Here is a 20,428-nt window from a genome sequence, read left to right on the forward strand (position 1 = left end):
TGAACTTCTGTCAGTTCTTGGAATGCAATAGTACATTCTGCTCTTTCTTGTTTGAGAATTTTTGTACTCTTCTTCCCTCTGTTTGAAATTTGTTTCCATGTTTGTTTTGCTTTTTTATGTCATGGCTAGATAATTGTATTTTTCAAGTTTTACTTTCTCTGAGAGCTATTCTATGACCATCTCATTCAAAATAGAAACCCCTCCCACGTTGTCCTTCACAAAACACTCTCTGGTCATTTCCATCTTGTCCTTCAGGGGTTATCAAAGTGTTAGGCACGTATCTAGGGCTCATTAAATATTTGATGAATAAGTCAATGATTAAATAAGGAGAATTAGAAGATCATCTTATCTCTTTCCCTTAATCTAATTGTTTTCAAACTGTCCTCTTATAGGATTCAGTCACCTAAGAAAGCAGCATTATACTCTTTAGCCAGTAGCGCTTGACTTAGTGTCTTATTTCCAGATACTCTGGGTGATATATTCATTGTGTTCTTTATATTTGTGAGGAACACAGGAACCTGAGAAAAATCTTGAAGAATTCTTTGAGAATCAAGGCCTCCTGAATACTCTGTGTGGACTTATCTATCTAGCGCTGATCAATGGAACTCTCTGTGATGTTATATATGGTTTATATTTACACTGTCCAATATGGTAGTCTCACTCAAAATGTGTGCAGTGAGACTAAGGAACTGAATTTTAAATTTTACTTAATTTAATTTAAATAGCCACATGTGGCTAGCGGATGCTGTATTGGATAGTACAGTTCAATACTTTTCTCTCCCAGTGGTGTAAGACGACAGTCACTACTGCTCAGAGAAAGCCTGCAAGTATGGCTGGGATCTTCCAGGTAGAGTCAGGGGCTGTGAGGAAAGTTGGAAAAGGGAAAATAATTGCTTTGTTTCCTCAACAATCACAAGTATTATATCTTACACATATAAAACAAGGAAATTAAAATTTGTTGCCTAGAGTAAAAATAAATGAGTGATCCAGTAGAGAAGGTATGAATTCTGTTTATCATTTGGCACATATACTCTGTTGTACAGAGAATGAAAATACAAAAAACATTTGTATTTAGGTTTTGGAGATTTTTTTTCACTTTATTTAATTTAAATGCCAATTTCCAATACAGCTTTTAAATGGCTTCATAATGAAATGTGCTTTTTAAGTACCTTATTTTTATGTAGATTCTAAAAATACAAACCTTTAATCAGTTTAGCTCAAGATAAGGTAGATTTAAAAACACATTGCAGTCTGAACTGATTTTTCAGAATAATAAAAGCCTCATGAAACTTTTTACCTCAAGAATTGTCATTTTAAATTCTTAGCAGGTCTGTCATTTAAATCAGGCACTGTGCAATTTTTCTATCATATATATACATATATATTTATATATATATAATATTCCCCTCTCTTCTGCTTTGTGCTCTGCCCAGCTTCAGTTTTTTTTTTATCTCATTCTCCAGTGCCCTCCTAAGCTGGCTTTTCTTACTGAAAAATGCCCAACTCATTTCAAAGATTTTTTTAAAGGAAGATTATCTAAAATTTGTAGAGAAGCTAACCAGAATACCATAAACAATGCCACTGAGGATTCTTCCTGATGAATAAACACTGGTTATTTTTAGAGGCATTTGGATTGGTCAGTTGGCAGACAGATCACCAGTGGCAATACTCAGTGGAACTGATTAGGATTTATAATAGAAAATGAGGGTAGGCAGCAGAGCTGTTGGGAAGAAAAAAATGGTCACCTTTCCTTTCTTTTTAATCTTTTCAGTTATCTCCTCTCATTCATGCCCCAAATTTAGAGGTAAAATTTAAGCTGGGAGTGATAAAATGCAGACTTTGTCTAGTGTGTCACACGACTTCTGAGAGCACTGACATACTCCCATAGACATTAAACTGTTAAGATAAAGTTATTTTTGTTTGACTCTAAAAATACCAACTTTTAAACCTATGTTTTCATTTTACTGTGTAATGAACTAAAAAAATAATGGCATTTAAAAATCATTGAATTTCTCTAGATAGCATCCAATAATGGATTATATTTTATTGACAGTACTTACTTGAGGGTTTTCTACTCATGGCTCTACTATATTCTGCAAAGCTTATAATATTTTAGAGAACCCATGAAGGGACACATCAAGACTGATGCTTTATCTAACATATCACTGTCAACATCACCAACAGAGCGGTTTTACTATGTCAGATGTAATAAGGTATATTATTATAACCATCATCACTTGGTTTATATGTTGTAATCAATTATGGTACATTTATGGCAATGAAGATTATAAAATCAAAGTAAAAACTAATGGAAAGGTTAATGTGGTGCCGGTTAGTAGAAAATAGTTTGTTGCTAGGATTGAATTTAAAATAGGCATATTCAAAGCATATAGTTCAAGGGGGCAATAAAAGTATGAATTAGTCTTAATAAACTATTTAAAAAAATTATTATCTAGGTACTAAAGAATCGCAATCATTTGTTATGTAACACTAGAGGCCCGGTGCATGAAAATTTATGCACTGGAGGGGGTGTCCCTCAGCCCAGCCTGCCCCCCTCTCATAGTCCGGGAGACCTCAGGGGAAGGCGATGCCCCCATCACACCTCTGCTGCTGCCACTGCCGGCAGCACAAGCCTCGGCTTGCCCTGGTTACCTGAGCCTCGGGTGGCCCTAGGTGGCTGGGAAGCCACCATCCAAGGCTTGCCTGTGCCTCGGGCCAGCCCTGGGCGGTTGGGAGGCTGAAGGGACTGGGGGACTCCGGAGGCAGGTGCGCAGAGCAGCTGGACCCACCTGCGGGTGGGCCCAGCTGTGCCACGCCTGCCACCCCAACGGGGCTTAGGGGACTGGGCACCACCATCTTTGTGAGGGTGTGACGGTCAATTAGCATATCCCCTCTTTATTAGATAGGATGTTATCTTTGTAAGCATCTACAAAATTGTTTATTTTCTAGAATCAAAATACATTTTTTATGTTAGTACAGAAAATAAGACACAAATTTATGTTCCACGAGCTTGCATAGGTGGAGAATTTTGATGCAACAAGAGAATTAATATTAATTACTATTAAAATTTAACATCAGTGAAACTTTAAAACATGACTGAAAACACTGACTTATATTCTCATGATTAAAACATCTGACTTTTAACCTTTTGCACTCAGATGTCGAGTGTGACAACACAGTTAGCATAGGTAGCAGCTCTTTTTTTTTTTTTTAAATATATTTTATTGATTTTTTACAGAGAGGAAGAGAGAGGGATAGAGAGTTAGAAACATCGATGAGAGAGAAACATCGATCAGCTGCCTCTTGCGGGTTGATGTGCCCGCAACCAAGGTACATGCCCTTGACCGGAATTGAACCTGGGACCTTTCAGTCTGCAGGACAACGCTCTATCCACTGAGCCAAACCGGTTTCGGCAGCAGCTCTTTTTATACTCTTTGAATGTATCAATAATTTGAAGTATAAAAAAATCCAAATAAATAAGTTTGTATGAAAAGAAACTCCAGCTTTTTATTCTACTGCCGCGCTTTGTAAAATCTGGGGTATTTAAAAAATTAAATCCCGAGTAGAATAAAGGAATCGAGAAAAAAGCAAGCGAGTGCAAAGGGTTAAGTTGAATATTTCCTGATTACATTTAGTATTTTATATAAATTGCCAGTTTGGAGAATTACAAAGCAAAACTTAAATGAGATAAATAAATACTTGGAAATCGTTATTCTTTTTTCTACATGTGACTCAACCCCTATATTTGTGAGAATACATATAGTACAACAAAAAAAGCAAGTGTGCAATAAACTATCGGAGTTCCCAACAATCAGGTATCATAAGGTGAGGTTTCCTACTCTGATATAGTTTTTTCACAGAATCTTGAGAATAGATTACTGATACCACATGCTCACTGTCTTCCTCCAAGAAGAGAAAGCACGGTGGTTGCCAAGTCCTATGATATGGACAACATGCTCATGTATTACTTTGTTGCTCAATAATGAATCTGCCTTTAGTACATTTAAATAACAGTTTCTTCATAAATTCACACACCTTTCTCTAAAGAGTTCAAAGTGAACTTACTAATATAGCCAGTCAACACTTACAGCTTCTTTAGATGGTAACAATACTGAGTATGTAAATAAAGAGTTTCTATATTCCAACTCTAGTCAGGTTAGATTTTTGAAAATTACACTACTGTGCAACATTTCAAGCTGTGGTAAAGAACACAGCATTCTACATAGTTCTGGCTCAATAAATATGATAACCATAAAACTCATAAACTCAGTTAATTCTGTCAATTAACCTGGGTTCAGTGTTTTCTAACAATCGATTGGAAAAATGGATAGTCTACAGATACAAACATGGTCTTGTCTGTTATCTTAATTTTGCCAACAAAAGACACATGGAATTTTGAACCTTGACAGAATAATACTTATGTCAGGATAACAGAATCGGGACTTAGTTTCAAAAAAATGTTTATGTGTTTTAAAGCTATCCCCAGCGCGCCCCTCCCTCCCCCCTCCCCCCCGCCAAAAAAAAGATAGAAGGAGAAAAAAGATTCAAACAGGAAGTTTATATGAGCAGGATTTAAATTAATCAGTTCCTAACAACTGTTAAGTACAATCTTTTGGAAATTAATTTGCATAATGATCATCTACATGGGGTAGGGCTGAAATTATTTAAACGACATCATATTTCACTATTTAGTCTTGCTCCACCACTACTTTAGCAGTGAATCCTTATGAAATGTAATGCAGCTAATGAGGTAGCTTTTTAACTGAACAAACTGACAGGCCCCATATCTGCAGAGGCAGCTTGAAACCGTGCCCAACCTCTTGGCTTCCCAAGAGGCTTTTCAAAATTCAATAAATAACATCTGTAGGCAATGTTGGGTGCAGACCTAGCAGAGTGCGTCATAACACTGTGCTGGCAGAACAAAGAAACCATGACGACTGCCAAGTTTCCATGGCAACTGCTGAGAGGCTCTGAGAGTATAATAGCACATCAATCACTGTCCAAAAGAACTTCATTATCAGCTAGAAAAAACCTTTAGGATCTGTTTAGTGTGCAATTGTGGGTTAACTCACCTCAAAGCCTTGCTCTCTAGCAAAAGTGGCAGCTTCCTGAAATAAAAAAAAAAAAAAGAACAGTTAATTATAAAGTGCGAGGTAATGAAGAAATAATCCATTTTGAAACTCATTCACAGTCTTCTTTTTACACAATTATCTCAATATACCCACATAGTTCAATTTTTATTCTTACACTAAAAAAGATTTCTTTTTCCCTTGGCATAAAAAAAAAAAAGGGCAACATTATGTCAACACACTTCACAAGTTGGAATAAAGAAGATGTACTGAATGTTTTTACTGTAGCTGTCACAGTGAGTTCAGGTGTTTTGACCCCAACAAAGAAAGACAATTATTTGAAACCTCTGGAACATGCCTGGCGCTTATGTTTTTAATTAAAACAATATCTTTCAGAAAGCTCTTCTGTAGAGAAGAATGTCTGCTAGTAAATGTATCAATTAAGAGAAATCACCATTTTGCAATCTCTAATGAAATTTATTCAGGCAAGGATCATCAATGGATGCTAAATTCATTAGGTGAAGGATGATGGGGAACTGGGTATTTCATGGAATTAAAATGTCACAGATTATGTGTTGATCACGGGGAGCAAACTATAAATTTATAATGGAAGGAACAAGCTGTCATAACCTTAACCCAGTGATTGATCATATCACTTATCATTAACAGTGGGGTCACCAATATTCTGTTATGAGACAGTATGAAGTATCCAGCATCACCTATACAGTTTCCTGATGAAAAATTTTTAAATGAATTAATCAAAACTTTAATTATATAACTTGCTGTCTACAGGAAATGCAGGGAATAGGAGAACAAGTTCAATGAAATGCTGAGAAAGCAAATAGACAAATCCATAGGTAGGACATTTTACAGGACAAGTAGCTTGGTCTCTTCAATAAGTCAATTTCATGATAAAGTGAGAGGGGGAAAATGACCAAGAATACTATACGAGGTAATGAAGAAATAATCCACTTTGAGATGGATTATTTCTTCATTACCTCGCACTTTATAATAAACCAGGTATAAAAGACATTTTGGGGACAACTGGAGAAATTTAAATATTTTAAGAATTAGATAATATTAAGAATTATCGGCCGAAACCGGTTTGGCTCAGTGGATAGAGCGTCGGCCTGTGGACTCAAGGGTCCCAGGTTCGATTCCGGTCAAGGGCATGTACCTTGGTTGCGGGCACATCCCCAGTAGGGGGTGTGCAAGAGGCAGCTGATCGATGTTTCTCTCTCATCGATGTTTCTAACTCTCTATCCCTCTCTCTTCCTCTCTGTAAAAAACCAATAAAATAAAAAAAAAAAAGAATTATCAATTTTGATAAGAAAAATATCCTTAATTTTTAGCAGTGAGTCCTGAAGTATTTAGGGATAAAATGGCATGATACATATAATTTACTTTAGAATTCTCAAAAATATAAAAGTGAAGCAAAATGGCAACATATTAATTATTATATCTAGATATATTAAGTATTTCTACTTTTTTGACTGAAAATTATAAGAAACAGTCCAAATAAACCCCTATTTTACTTTGATGTAAGATGACAGGGTAACAAAAGTTGAACATTAAAAACATATAATTAAAATACACCATGTTTTCTAGAATTAAACATCTTTAGGGTACAATCTGATGAACATTATTATACACCCTTATGCTGTTGCAACACGGTATCAAATGGCAAAAAACACATCTATGCAACCAAATCCTCTCCCTTTCTCTCCTCTGCTTTGTGCATGTATTTTAATGTTAGGTCTAGTACAGAAAATGGAGGCAATATCACTGTTCAGCTCTACTTCCCTCTTGAAAATGAAAAAAACTGCAGACAACTGTCAAGAGCCTCTACATCTTAACTTACATTCCTCCAAAATTATCTCTGCCAAGAGATATTAATAGAAGGATGGGATTTGAGTCCAAGTAGTGAGCAGATCCAACTCAACTGAAACGACGCTGCACCAAACCATGTAAGGCAGAAAGTACAGTCAAAATCTCCAGCACAGATTTGGGTCCTATCTACATGTTAAGGAAAACACTGGGGAAAAAGTATGTATGCACGGATGGTCCCGTATACTAATAAAATACAAATTTAAAGAACCCATTTTGAGGGTTTAAAAAGGTTGAAATGGACGATTACAGCTGAACACCAAAGTTGATAGGAAGTAATAAGCTGAAAGTACAACTCCTCAGGCTGTTCACTAGAGAAGCATAGGGTGATCGACTTAGCCTCAGTAATGTACGTAAGGTGATAGAATTTTGTAGACAACAGTCAATAATAATATTTGCTGACCTAGATGTCAAGGGAAAGGATAAGGTTCAAAAAATATCAATGTAGTATTTTTCCAAGTTGTCCAATCCAAGAATTAACCAAGGTAATTTTTTTTTTTAATCCTCATCTGAGGATACTTTTTCCATTGCTTTTCAGAGACAGAGGGAGGGAGGGAAACATCAAATGTGAGAGAGACATATCAACTGGTTTTCTCCTGCATGTGTCCCAACTGAGGGTGGGGAGCGAAGCGCAACCCAGGTACATGCCCTTACTGGGAATCGAACCCATGGCCATTCGGTGAGCAGGCTGACACTCTAAGCACTGAGCCACACCGGCCAGAGCACCAAGCTAATTCTTATATGAAAACGATAACTGAGCCCTAGCTGGGTAGCTCAGTTGGTTCGAGTGTCATCCCAATATGCTAAGGTTGTAGGTTCCACCCCACCATCCCCAGTCAGGGCATATACTAGAATCAACCAATGAACTCATGGGTAAGTGGAACAACAAATAGATGTCTCTCTCTCTAAATTCAATAAATAAATAAAATTTAGAAAAAGATATCCGAAAAGCTCTGATAGAAATACTTATTTATATACAACTTTCAGAGGCATGAAAGAACCCCAAAGGCCTATAAGACAAAATTAATATGAAGAATCTGTATGACTAAAATTGCACTAAGACACAAAAACTCAAAGTTCACATATAGTAGTTAAGTTGCTCTTTTAATGTACAAATTTACTCATATAAACCTAAGAAGCAATTAACTGTGATCTGTTATGGTATAGTAGAATTGACTAATTGCAAGACACACATATAAATGTCAGATCACTATTCTTTAAGGGAACCAGGCACTAGGACACTTTCCCATCTGTAAACTATTCCAAGTGCCAACATATTTCTGACTGAGGAAGGACATGCTGAAGAAAAGTCAAGTCAACTTTCTATCTTAACGTCCCCCTCACACAGATTTGCAGAACTGTGCCCTATCACTGAAAAGCTAAAGCACTTGTTGTATGACTTAAAAAGATCTTATCTCCTGACTTCCTCTCACCTTCCTTTGATCTTGGACGGGTGCCCCAGTCACTCCATTAGAGAAAGCAGATGGCTCACCTCACCCCCGACTTTCCCACCACAGCTAACCTCTGATCTGAAGGTGTTTGCAGATACATTGATGGAACACTTATTATTTTCCTCTCAGCAAAACAAGTAATACCACATAGGGAACAGTTTGCCCCAGTAAGAATTTTAAGCAGAATTTTAGTGTTCAGATTCACTGCATGGAGGGACAGAACAAAAAGGCATTAGGTCAGGAAGTAGGGAAGAAAGGGACATGGAAGAGTAAGTGGGCAGAAGCGGGAGAAGAGTAAGGCCCATTCCAAATATCAAGAGTAATTCCAAGTGAACTGATCACACTAAATTGAAAAGGACTTTGTAGTGTGCCTTTGCAGTAAGAGTGAGAAAAGAAAACAAGCAAGTCCCCATCTGTGCTGCCCCAGGGCGCCACGTACTGAGTTTCACAAACCTAATGAAGCAGTCAGGTTAAAATCCAACAGCAGAGGGGATGTGTCATGTGGAGAACAGCGAAGGTTAGAATAGAGAAGCAGGGCGGTTCCTAATGCAGGTGATTATCCATGTGATAATCATTATATTTACAGGCTTTCCATTTTAGATCTGACATCAGAAATCACAAAGGAGGAGGGATTAAGGAAATAAACAACCGACACAGAGGCTTTCCTGCTCCCCTGAGAGTGTAGCACTTTCATTCATGCATGACAAGCAACAAAAGCAAAATCAAACAGGCCAGGAAAGAGTATTTCTGAGAAGGCAGCATTTCACATTAACACTTCTTTCCATTTTGATAACTTTCACTATTATTCAGCTTCTCAGACAGGTTACATTTTCAGAATCAGTTCCCATTGTTGTCTATGCTATAATACAGTATCATTTCTGGTTTACAATGAATGATACTCACATCATATGTCTTTTACAACAACAAAGTCATTTTTTCCTTCCTGGAATTGAGTGTTGTGAATAAAATGACATATAATTAAAGTCTTAGACGCTCATCTACACCATGCTATTTAGGATTTGCTGTAGGCTTGCTGCTTCACTGACCAGGCTAAAAGGGTTCCAGTGAAACAACAACCAAATACAGGTTTTGGAGTGGAGGTTTAAAAAAAAACCTAAAATTCATGGTTAATGAAAACTATGGAATACTTACAGTAAGAGCGATTTAAAGGGATTAGCAAGCCACTATTAAATAGCATAATCTTCAGATTATGCAGAAAAGAAAGGAGAAACTCAAGTGCTTGTTTGTGTGTATGTATGAAAGACAACGATCTCCTTTATAGTAGTCCCTCCTTATCCATGGTGTAGCTTTTTGTAGTTTCAGTTACATATGGTCCGAAAATATTAAATGGAAAATTCCAGAACTAAACAATGCATTCGTTTTAAACTGAGTGACGTTCTGAGTAGCATGACGCTATCTTGCACTGTCCTGCTCCATCTCGCCCAGACTTGAATCATCTCTTTGCCCAGCTTATCCACAGTGTACACCCTATCTGACCATTAGTTACTTGGTAGCCTTCTTTCTTTTTTTTTTCAATCCTCACCTGAGGATATGTTTATTGATTTTTGTTTTTTTTTAGAGAGAGAGGAAGAGAGAGAGAAACACCAATCAGCTGCTTCCTGTATTCACCCCTGCCAGGACTGAACCCCCAACCTAGGTATGTGCTCTGACTGGGAAATCGAACCTGCAATCTTTTTTATTTATTTATTTATTTTTGGTGTACCAGATGACATTCCAACCAACTGAGCCACCCGGTTGGGGCTTGATAGCTTTCTCGGTTATCAGATCGACTGCCTCATTATCATGGTACTTATATTCAAGTTACCCTTATTTTACTTAATAATGCTACATTCATATAACTTTCATTATAGTAATATTATTATAACTGTTCTATTTTATTATTAGTTCTTGTTAATCTCTTACTGTGACTAGTTTATAAATTAATCACGGTATGTATGTATAGGGAAAAACAATGTATATACTGTATATATATATAAACATAGTATACACTGAGTGCCCAGATTATTATGATCTCTGAACGCATAATAATCTGGCCACTCAGTGTATATCCTATATAATAAAAGGCTAATATGCAAATTGTCCCCTCGACCAGGAGTTTGACCAGCAGGCAGGCCGGCCAACCGCCCATGTCCCTTCCCCCTGGCCAGGCTGGCCGGATCCCACCCATGCACGAATTCATGCACCTGGCCTCTAATATATATATGTATATATACTGAGTGGCCAGATTATTATGCGTTCAGAGATCATAATAATCTGGCCACTCAGTGTATATGTACATAGTATACTAGTGTAAGTACATAAACAGTATATATGTACATAAAATATGTACATAGTATATATGTACGTTATATATATTTGGAGAAAGAGAGAGAGAGAGAGAGAGAGAGAGAGAGAGAGAGAGAGTCACGTGTTTGGTACTATCCATGGTTTCAGGCATCAACTGGGGGTCTTGAAACATATTCCCCTCAGATAAGGGGGAGCTACTGCATTTGATTGAAAACTATTTTCTCTGTATTTTGTCTGACTATATCCCAGTTTTAATATATAAAGTATAATTATTTGTAATCAATATTAAACTATAACTATAATATCCATATTCTTATTTCAATTCCAATTATTGGTTACTAGTTATTTTTTTAAAAATATGTTTTTATTGATTTCAGAGAGAGGAAGGGAGAGGGAGAGATAGAAACATTGATGAGGGAGAAACATAGATTGGCTGCCTCCTGCATGCCCCCTACTGGGGATTGAGGCCCTATCCCAGGCTTGTGCTCTGACCAGGAATTGAACTGGAGACCTCCTGGTGCATGGGATGATGCTCAACCAATGGAGCCACACTGGCCAGGGCATCACTCTACTTTTTAATCTTAGACATCAGGAGTCCTGAGAATTAGGCTAAAACTTCATGGACTGAAATAAAAAGGGAAAAGGGTCTCACTTAGGACCAAAGAAAGGTAACTTCTATCTGCAGAAAGCAACCTATTCATTCAAAATAAACTACTTTTTTTCCAACAAGAAGAAACAGAACATTCACTGGGAGTCCCCATGGTCCTCACTCAAGTCATACAAGTCCAGAACTTTGGGAAAACCCAGTGGAGAACGGAGCCACCAAAACAGTGCTGCTGTTTTTCTTTGTTCATCTCTCCTCCTAACAAGTTTTTAACCCACTAAATATAGTTTTGTCCAACAGATACTATTATCTTAGAGGTACACCTCTGATACAACTGCAGACCTTATAATGGTATTAGAATTGGACTGAATAATTTCAAAGAATTTGAAGCAACACTGTAAATCCTAAATGGCGTGGTATATTTGAGAGTTTAAGAAAGAATGTTATCTGTCTCTCTCCATATAAATCTATGTATAAAAATATCTATGTAATATAAAATTTATGTTTGTACACACATTGAGATGTATAATGCTCTTTTTGAATGGCTTTAAGCGCAAGATAGTACTGGCCAGGAGGTAGTTACAGGCAGATGGAAAAAGTACAGAATAGTTTAAAATCAGAAGACCCACAATAAAGACTACAATGAATTTTACAATTCATCTGTTAGGTAATCTTGAGCAAGTCACTCAGGATATCAGTATATCAATGAAATCAAGGCCAACAATACCTATTTCATTGTACTGTTGCTAGGGATAATTAAAATATTTAATGTGAAACTGTAAAATCATTATGCCTACTGAATTCAAGTTCTTGGTAAGATTTCTGGGTAGTTTAAACAAATGAGTTCCAGAGCATCCAGAGTACATTCAATGGTTTGTCCTATTTGTAGATCATAGGCATAGCAGGCAGCCTCCAAATTAGCTCCCAGTGACCCGACTACTGTATTCAGGTCCTTGTACAATTCCCTCACCTTAAGTGTAGGCTGGACCTAGTTACTTGCTTCTAACAAATATATGGCAAAAGTGATGGAATGTCTGGTTCAACCATCCTCCTGCTCACATACTCTCTCAGCTCACTCTAAGGGAAATAAGCTGTCATGTTGTGAGTACCCCTCTGGAGAGGCCCATGGCTAACAAGAGTGAAAATATTGCTTTGTGAGTGGGTTTGGATGTGAATCCTCTCCCAGCAACCATACTACTACAGCCTTGGCTGAGCTGGTGGTTACAGCCTTATGAGAGACTCCGAGTCAGAGGCACCAAGCTAAGCTGTGCCTGGATTCGCTATTCACATTTTATAAATGAGGAGCCTAAGTAACATGGCCAAATTCAGATATTTTTCTCATCCAGATGTTAATTCTTAAAAAAACAATAATACTTAATGAAAATTAAATCAAAGCAAGCATGCACGGTCAGCAGATCAATCACAGGGTGAGCAAAATATGAAAAAATTATTTAGATATATATTATCTAAAGGGTTTTGGATAAATGGTTTTGGATAACCATTTCATCAATACACATAAACTGGGATATGTTATCTTTTGCATGAAATTCCTTTGTTGGCATCAAGTTTAGTTTCAATTTACAATGTGTTTCGTTATGCCAAAGCAATGGTTACCTTACTGAGATTAGAATAAGATACTTGAGTAGTGCTAGAATCCCTGGGTGAGAAATATATTATTGAGTCAAAATCTAATACCATTATAAGGTCTGCAACAGCTGTAGCTGTGATATACCTCTAAGTCATGCTGATATTTAATCATAAAGAACTACCTGCTGTTTATTTCTTTTCATACAATATATCATAGAAGACATGTTGCTTAAACCTCTAAATATGTCCTCATGCTGTCCTTCAGACTACAAATTACCTTTTCTTTATGCTATCTACAAAATTATTTATATACTTTCTCAGGAGACTATTAGTATTATACTGTTTTTAATATTGTACTATTTTGATGAGAAAAAGTTTTAACTTGTAAATAAAGGAAATAAAGACTACTTTTAAAAATAAATTTCATTCACAAAAATATCTGTACTGGCTTTTCCAAGGAATATAACATACAGGGTTTTGGAGATTTTCAACCTGTGCTGTGACATTTATTACCATATGCTTCCCGTCTGCAGAATGCTGAATAGAAATATTATTTAGCATTTATTGAGTGCCAAAAAAATCTGTGGGGCAATGTATAAGCTATAAAGACACTCATGGACCGTATCCAATAGGTTTACTATAACAATAAGATAGGCAGTATATAAATTACACCTCAATAAACGTGACTGGAAAAAAACATTAGCAGCCAAAACACAAGCCAAAAAAATTGGTTTAGTTTAGAATATACTTAACCCTTTCATAAAGTGATTTATTAGCTGATGTGTCTATCCTCACAAGAAGAGTTGTTCATGCCCACCTTTAACCATATTTAATGGTGGTTACGGAAGAAAAAGTTAGGATAAGTGCTCTATCAAAATTTTGATTGATTAGCTATTTGGGCTAACTTCTAGAACAACCCAAGTTTCTTAGTTACTGAAGAAAGAGAAGAGAGATGACAGCATAAGAACATTCTCAGGGTAGCAGGGCTCTTATTAGATATTTTATTTCAATTTATAATGAAATAATGTGCTTGGCACACATGAGGCACTCAACAAATGCCAATTATTTTCTTTTACTCATTTGATTTTATTGATCATAAAAATCCCATAAAATAGGCACTTTTCTAATTTCACAGATGAAAATCTAAAGTTTCAGAGAAGTTAAAGTATGTCCAAGACCACAGAGCAAGTAATTATTATAGCTAGTATTTGGAACTGAGGTTTTTTGAATGGTCTATGCTGGTCAGTTATTTATTTTTTTAAAATATTTTATTGATTTTTTACAGAGAGGAAGAGAGAGGGATAGAGAGTTAGAAACATCGACGAGAGAGAAACATCGATCAGCTGCCTCTTGCACACCCCCCACTGGGGATGTGCCCGCAACCAAGGTACATGCCCTTGACCGGAATCGAACCTGGGAACCTTGAGTCCGCAGGCCGATGCTCTATCCACTGAGCCAAACCGGTTTCGGCCATGCTGGTCAGTTATTGATGAACTCTTTCAGCTTTTATATGTCTAAAAAAGTCTTTATATCATTTTCAGTTTTGAAAGGTATTTTTTTCTGGGTATAGAATCATAGGTTGATAGTTTTTTTCTTTCAGCGCTCTACCTTGCATTGTTTTAGATGAGAAAACTGCTGTCATTCTTTTCTTTGTTTCCCTATATATAATGTGTCTTAAATAAACTGACTGCTTTAAAGATTTTTTTCTTTATCACTGATTTTATACAATTTGATGATGTTCCTTGATACAGTTTTTTTCTTGTTTCTTCTGCTTGTGTTCAGTGAGCATCTGAATTTGTGGGTTTATAGATTTTATCAAATTTGGAACAGTTGCAGCCGATATCAACTTTTAAATATTTTTCTGTTCTCCCTTCCCCTTCCCTAAACTCCAAATATGTGTATTAGGCCACTTGAAGCTGTCCTATTGTTTGCTAGTTTTTCCCCTCAATGCTTAATTTTGAATAACTTTTACTGCTATGTTGTCAAGATCACTTATTACTATTTTTTCTTCTTCAGTGTCTAATCTCATCCAGCACATTTTTGATCTCTAGAAGTTGAAGGGTTGTTTTTTTGTTGTTGTTGTTGTTTTTCATATCTTTCTTTAACTGGCTTATGCATTTACTTTCTTGAAATTCAGAATCTGTTTAGAAATGCTAATCCTTGTCAAATAATTCTAACACCTGTGTCATTTTAAAATATATTTCTATTGATTGTTTTTTTCTCATATGGGTTGGGTTGTATTTACTGACTCCTTGCATGCCTGATAACTTTTGACTGGATGCTATACTTTCTAAATCTTATGTTTTTGGGTACTAGATTTTTTAAATTTCCTTTTTGTATTTCTTATATTTTTGAGGTTTATTCTGTAATCCAGTTAGGTAACCTGAAAGTTTGATTCTTTCCAGGCTATTTTTAAGCTTTCTTGGGTGAGATGAGAGCCTACCTTAATCGAGAGCTATTCTGGTACCCCTACTGATATAGTATCTTTTTGAGTACTAAATAAAATGTCCCATTTATTAGAGGTTTCTCCACTCTAGTTATTGGGGATACAAATTATTATCAGCCTTGTGTGAGTTTGGGGGATGTCGTGCCTGCTTCTTTCTTGTGGTTTTAACCTTGGCCTTCAATAGTTTCCTCACATACATTTGCTGATCAGTATTCAGCTGAAGAGTCTAGGGCAGTGGTCGGCAAACTCATTAGTCAACAGAGCCAAATATCAACAGTACAACGATTGAAATTTCTTTTGAGAGCCAAATTTTTAAACTTAAACTTCTTCTAACACCACTTCTTCAAAATAGACTCGCCCAGGCCGTGGTATTTTGTGGAAGAGCCACACTCAAGGGGCCAAAGAGTCGCATGTGGCTCGCGAGCCGCAGTTTGCCGACCACTGGTCTAGGGAATCCTCTGCAGGTTATCTAGTGTGTGTGCTGTCTCTTCTCTGGTACTCTCTCTTGCAAATTATAGCCATCTTGGCCTTCTTCATTTTTTAAAAAAATAATTCTTTATTGGACCGCCTTCGTTTTTTTAACTTTGTTTCAATTCAGTTGGACCACTGGGTTTAGGATCCCCCTTCCTGCACTGCAGACTGGACACCCTGTTTAAGCAGAACACTATGAAAATTGTAGGGATTCCCTAATCTGTTTACCTTCTCTCAGGGATCACTGTCCTGTGCTACCTATTGTCTAATGTCAGAAATCTGCTGTTTTATCTATTTTGTCTGGTTTTACACTGTTTAAAGAAGTAGGATAAATCTGGCCCATCTTACTTCATTACTTCTAGCAGAAGTTCAGTGTGAATCCATCTTAAAGTAGAGATCCAACAGTATCCTGGCACATTTAATAAATCTCTATTGCTTAAAAAAGCTTAACAGGCCAAAAACAAGAAATATTGACAATTTATCTTAAGCATCCTATACACTGCTTTTTATTTCTTATTGTATAAAGGACATAGTTCCTTTATTCATAGCTGCTGCACTAAATCATAAACATTCTACTTTACCAGGAATCTATATTTGAAACCCTCTGAAGAATAACTCTACTCAGTTCTAAACCCTCTTTTACTGTACAAATCCTATATTATTGACATTTCCTTGTCTTTTGTCTTACCAACTAGAAAACTCTAGATAGCTAATAAAATCTTACTTTTTTTTTGGTCCTTATTTTCACCAACAGAAAGCTCTACTACAATATGATCAATTCATTATGCCTAGGGTCAGCAGCTGCAGGACAAATTCAGCTCACTGCCTGGTTTTATAAATAAAGTTCTACTGGGACACAGCAAGGCTCATTCATTTACATGTTGTCTATGTTGAGCTGGATAGTTCAACAGAGATCATACTACTGCACTTTCACAGAGAAAATTTAAAACTAATGGAAGGATGTCAACTTCTGTGTTATGCTATTAGTAGAATGTTCCTAAGTTTCAAAACAAACTTTTTCCTTTTGTATGGAGTCACCAATGAAGAACTAAAGGTGCTATGGAGAGCAGGCTCCCTTCAACCTGCTAGTCTTAAGGTAAAATGTGTATCATTTGATGGGTCACACTTCCTTCATTTACTGGCAAAAAACCCCACCCAAATCATTTATATTAATAAAAGACAATAAAAGACAAGATAAAGAACTAATTCGTATTAGTTTAGATAGGTATGTTTATGTGAGACAATGAGAACAGCATTACTGATCAGTGCCAAACATAAGACAAAAAGAGGAAGGGAAGACTTCAGGTAGGGGAGAGAGATCAGCATTCTTGTTAAGTGCCTTTTAAATAATTCCTTTCTCAGTTCCAATGTGCAGCAATATCCTTTATATTTTCGATATTTCATGTGTAGTGCTCCCCAATTAGTTAGGGTGTGCTAATCACGGACACTATAAATCCTATTTTCTGGGGCCACTCTCATGGCCCTAACTTATTCTAGTTCTGGAAGTTTTGCAAAATTAACTCTTAAAAAATAAGGTAAAAAAAATGAAAACAATATGTAAAATACAAAAATGGACAAACATATGGTACAGTTGTTGCTTTGGAAAAAATTGCTGTGAACAAAGTGGCACTGGTAATAAGGTGTGAAATATGGCAGAGTAATACAGATGCTAAAAAGAAAGCATTAGTTTCTAGCTGTTTTGACTCTAATTTCAGAACCTATCACAAAAGCTCTATTTCTTGAGTCTCTGGTTCTTTTGAGGTAGAAGAGGAAATATAATTGGAAATCCCAGTACCATTTATAGTCCAAAATATTACTGAATGAAATTCGAAAAGGAACGTATTAGTCTACATTGTGATTTATTAATATAACAAAATATAGTAAAAACAGAAGCATCTAGTCTCCTACCTCTAGTGGGAGAAAAGGGTATTTTCTCCCAGGTGAGAATTTTAGACTATGGATATACATATAACACATCTCACCCAAACATCACCAGTAACCAGTATTATTTTCTTCCTTCTTGCCAATTGACTCACAACAATTATGAACAGAGAATGTTGTAACAGAGAAACAAGTCCAATACAGACAAACTTAAAATTTCACAATATCCATCGGAAAGGAAGTAGCAAGAACAGCTATGGAAGTCACAATCAACACAGGGTCTTAAGAAACAAAGAAAAACAATGAAACTACAAAGAAAAAAAAAATCTAATGACCATGAAAAAGAAATCAGCCAAATGTACAAGTCAGACTATTAAAAAAAATAATCACAGAGAATGACAGAAAACACCCAACAGAGCATGTAGCAGGTAGGTACTCAATAAATGTTAAACTGAAAGCATGATTCACCTCCCCTTGCTGCATGAGAGATAAATTTGAAAAGATACTGAATACTTCTAAAAAGCTCATACTGCATTTGATAATGGAGCCAATCACCTCCAAGAAATGTCTATCTTTCTATCTCTTAAACCTCTTGTTAGAATCTAAGATAACACATTATCCAGTCAGTCCTAGTGCTTGCCTTTAGGTGTTTTGTAGTCTTCATGACAAAAGATAAGTTTGGTTATCAACATTTTGGGAACTGAAGGTAATGAAGCACAGAGGGAGTAATCAATATTGGCATTTTTATTGTACTGAACATTATAAAGTGATTTGGCTGACAAATGGGACTTCGTTAACAACAATTTTGACTTACTGTACATAGTATCACAAGTTAGCTTATACTTAAATCCAAATCAGAAATTGTTATTTCATTGGTTACCAATCTCAGCCTTTCTTCTTGACCTTTTTAAATAGGATTTGATCTCTTTTAGGAGAGAAGGATTTCTGCATAGTATTAAATTTAAAAATAATTATTTTAAAATATAAATATGAGTTTTCATTTCCTTCTATTCTTTCAGAGGTTCAATTTCAATCCCTCCCCCAATTTCTTTGCATTGCCAATCATTCTCCATTTCCTGAGTAAATATTTTTCCTCCTTCATTTCTTTGGTCAATTTTACTCACTAACTCCTGCCCAGCAAGCTCTCTCGTTTGGAACTTCCAATGCCAACAGATAATTTAATAAGTGAGAAATTAGACTTTATTGATGTTCCAGAGTTCAAATTTTTCCACCTTCCTAGGAACTCTCCTCCCTACTTTTCAATTGCATATCTTCTTTCCCTTTCTCTTTCACCTTCCTGTTGTTTATCTTCCTGTTTGTTAAGTACCCTAAACATAGTGTTTCCCTAGAAATTCAGTTATCAACTTTCCAATCTTTTCCCTTTACACTTTTTGGGGTAATTTCCTTTACTCCTTTCATTTGATGTCATCATCAGACATTTGGCTTCACTTCCAGAGTCCCTTTGACACTTTCTTTCTTTTTTTTTAATGCAGTAGACAGCTTCCAAGTTCTGCCAAGCACATTTTATAAGCAGAAGGCCTGTAACATTGATGCCTTATTTCCATTCTTACCAACACAAACCTAGGTCAGTCCTGTACTACCCGTTGTCTTGATTACTGCTCTAGTCTCTTAACCCGTCTCTGGTACCAGTCGCACTCAGTTTGAACGCAGCCTTGTACATGACCATTAGATTCATCTTCCTAAATATCAACTCTGATTAGCCTCTGCTCAAAAAGCTACCTACTGCTTCCTGATAAAAGTTCTAGTTCCATAGCCTGACTTTCAAAGGTCCACCACAATGTACCCCTACTTTTCCTTTGTAGCCTGATCTTTTATTATTTACTTACTAGAGGCCCGGTGCATGGATCTGTGCACTGGTGGGGTCCTTTGGGCTGGCCTGTGGGGATCGGGCCCAAACTGGCTCTCTGACATCCTTCGAGGGGTCCCGGATGGCGAGAGGGTGGTTCTCGGGTGATGCACCCGGAATCAGGCTCCCTTCTCTTTGGTTCTGGGTGTGTCACCTGAGAAGCACAGCTGCCAAGTCGCCGCAGCTCAGTAGCTCTAGCGTTGAGTGTCTGCCCCCTGATGGTCAGCGTGCATCATAACTACTGGTCGGATGGTCCAACGGTCACTTAGGCTTTTTTTGTTTTAAATTATGTTTTTATTGGTTTCAGAGAGGAAGGGAGAGGGAGAGAGATATGGAAACATCAATGATGAGAGAGAATCATTGATTGGCTGCCCCCTGCATGCCACACACTGGGGATCAAGCCTGCAACCCAGGCATGTGCCCTGACCAGAATCGAACCCGTGACCTCTTGGTTCACATGTTGATGCTCAACTACTGAGCCACGCCAGCCGGGCTAGGCTTTTATATTTATAGATACATGTATGAGATACCACTCAAGCTAGAATATTTACTATTCTCTGAACATGCCCCAGGGTTTTTGCCTTCCTGCTGCCTTACACATGGTAGGCACTAAATGAATTACAATATCCTTCAACCTCCCTTGTCAAAATCCTACCAATCCCTGCAGGGTTTGTTCAGCCATCTTCTGCCTAACGAAAGCCTTCTTGAATTGTTCATGATCTCTCCTTTCCCTACCTCCAGAAGTGGCTTTCTGCATTACAGAAGAGTTTTGCTCAACTTGTAAAGGTTTCTCTTATCACAATTATGAATATGTAGTTACCTGTATAGACAGCTTATCCCTACTACTAGATGATAAAT

The 20,428-nt window shown here is 36.8% G+C and overlaps 1 protein-coding gene across 4 annotated transcripts in view; it reads right to left on the minus strand.

The window, feature by feature from the left end:
• Positions 1 to 20,428, minus strand: part of ADK (adenosine kinase) — a 476,499-nt gene that overhangs the window by 90,840 nt on the left and 365,231 nt on the right. For all 4 annotated transcript variants that reach the window (XM_054728736.1, XM_008145357.3, XM_054728737.1 and 1 more), the window contains one exon: positions 5,073 to 5,108. In XM_054728736.1, the coding sequence (XP_054584711.1) occupies positions 5,073 to 5,108 (36 nt within the window). The remainder of the gene's footprint in view (positions 1 to 5,072; positions 5,109 to 20,428) is intronic.

Source organism: Eptesicus fuscus, chromosome 17 (genome assembly GCF_027574615.1).
Source record: "Eptesicus fuscus isolate TK198812 chromosome 17, DD_ASM_mEF_20220401, whole genome shotgun sequence".
NCBI classification, from domain to species: Eukaryota; Metazoa; Chordata; class Mammalia; order Chiroptera; family Vespertilionidae; genus Eptesicus; species Eptesicus fuscus.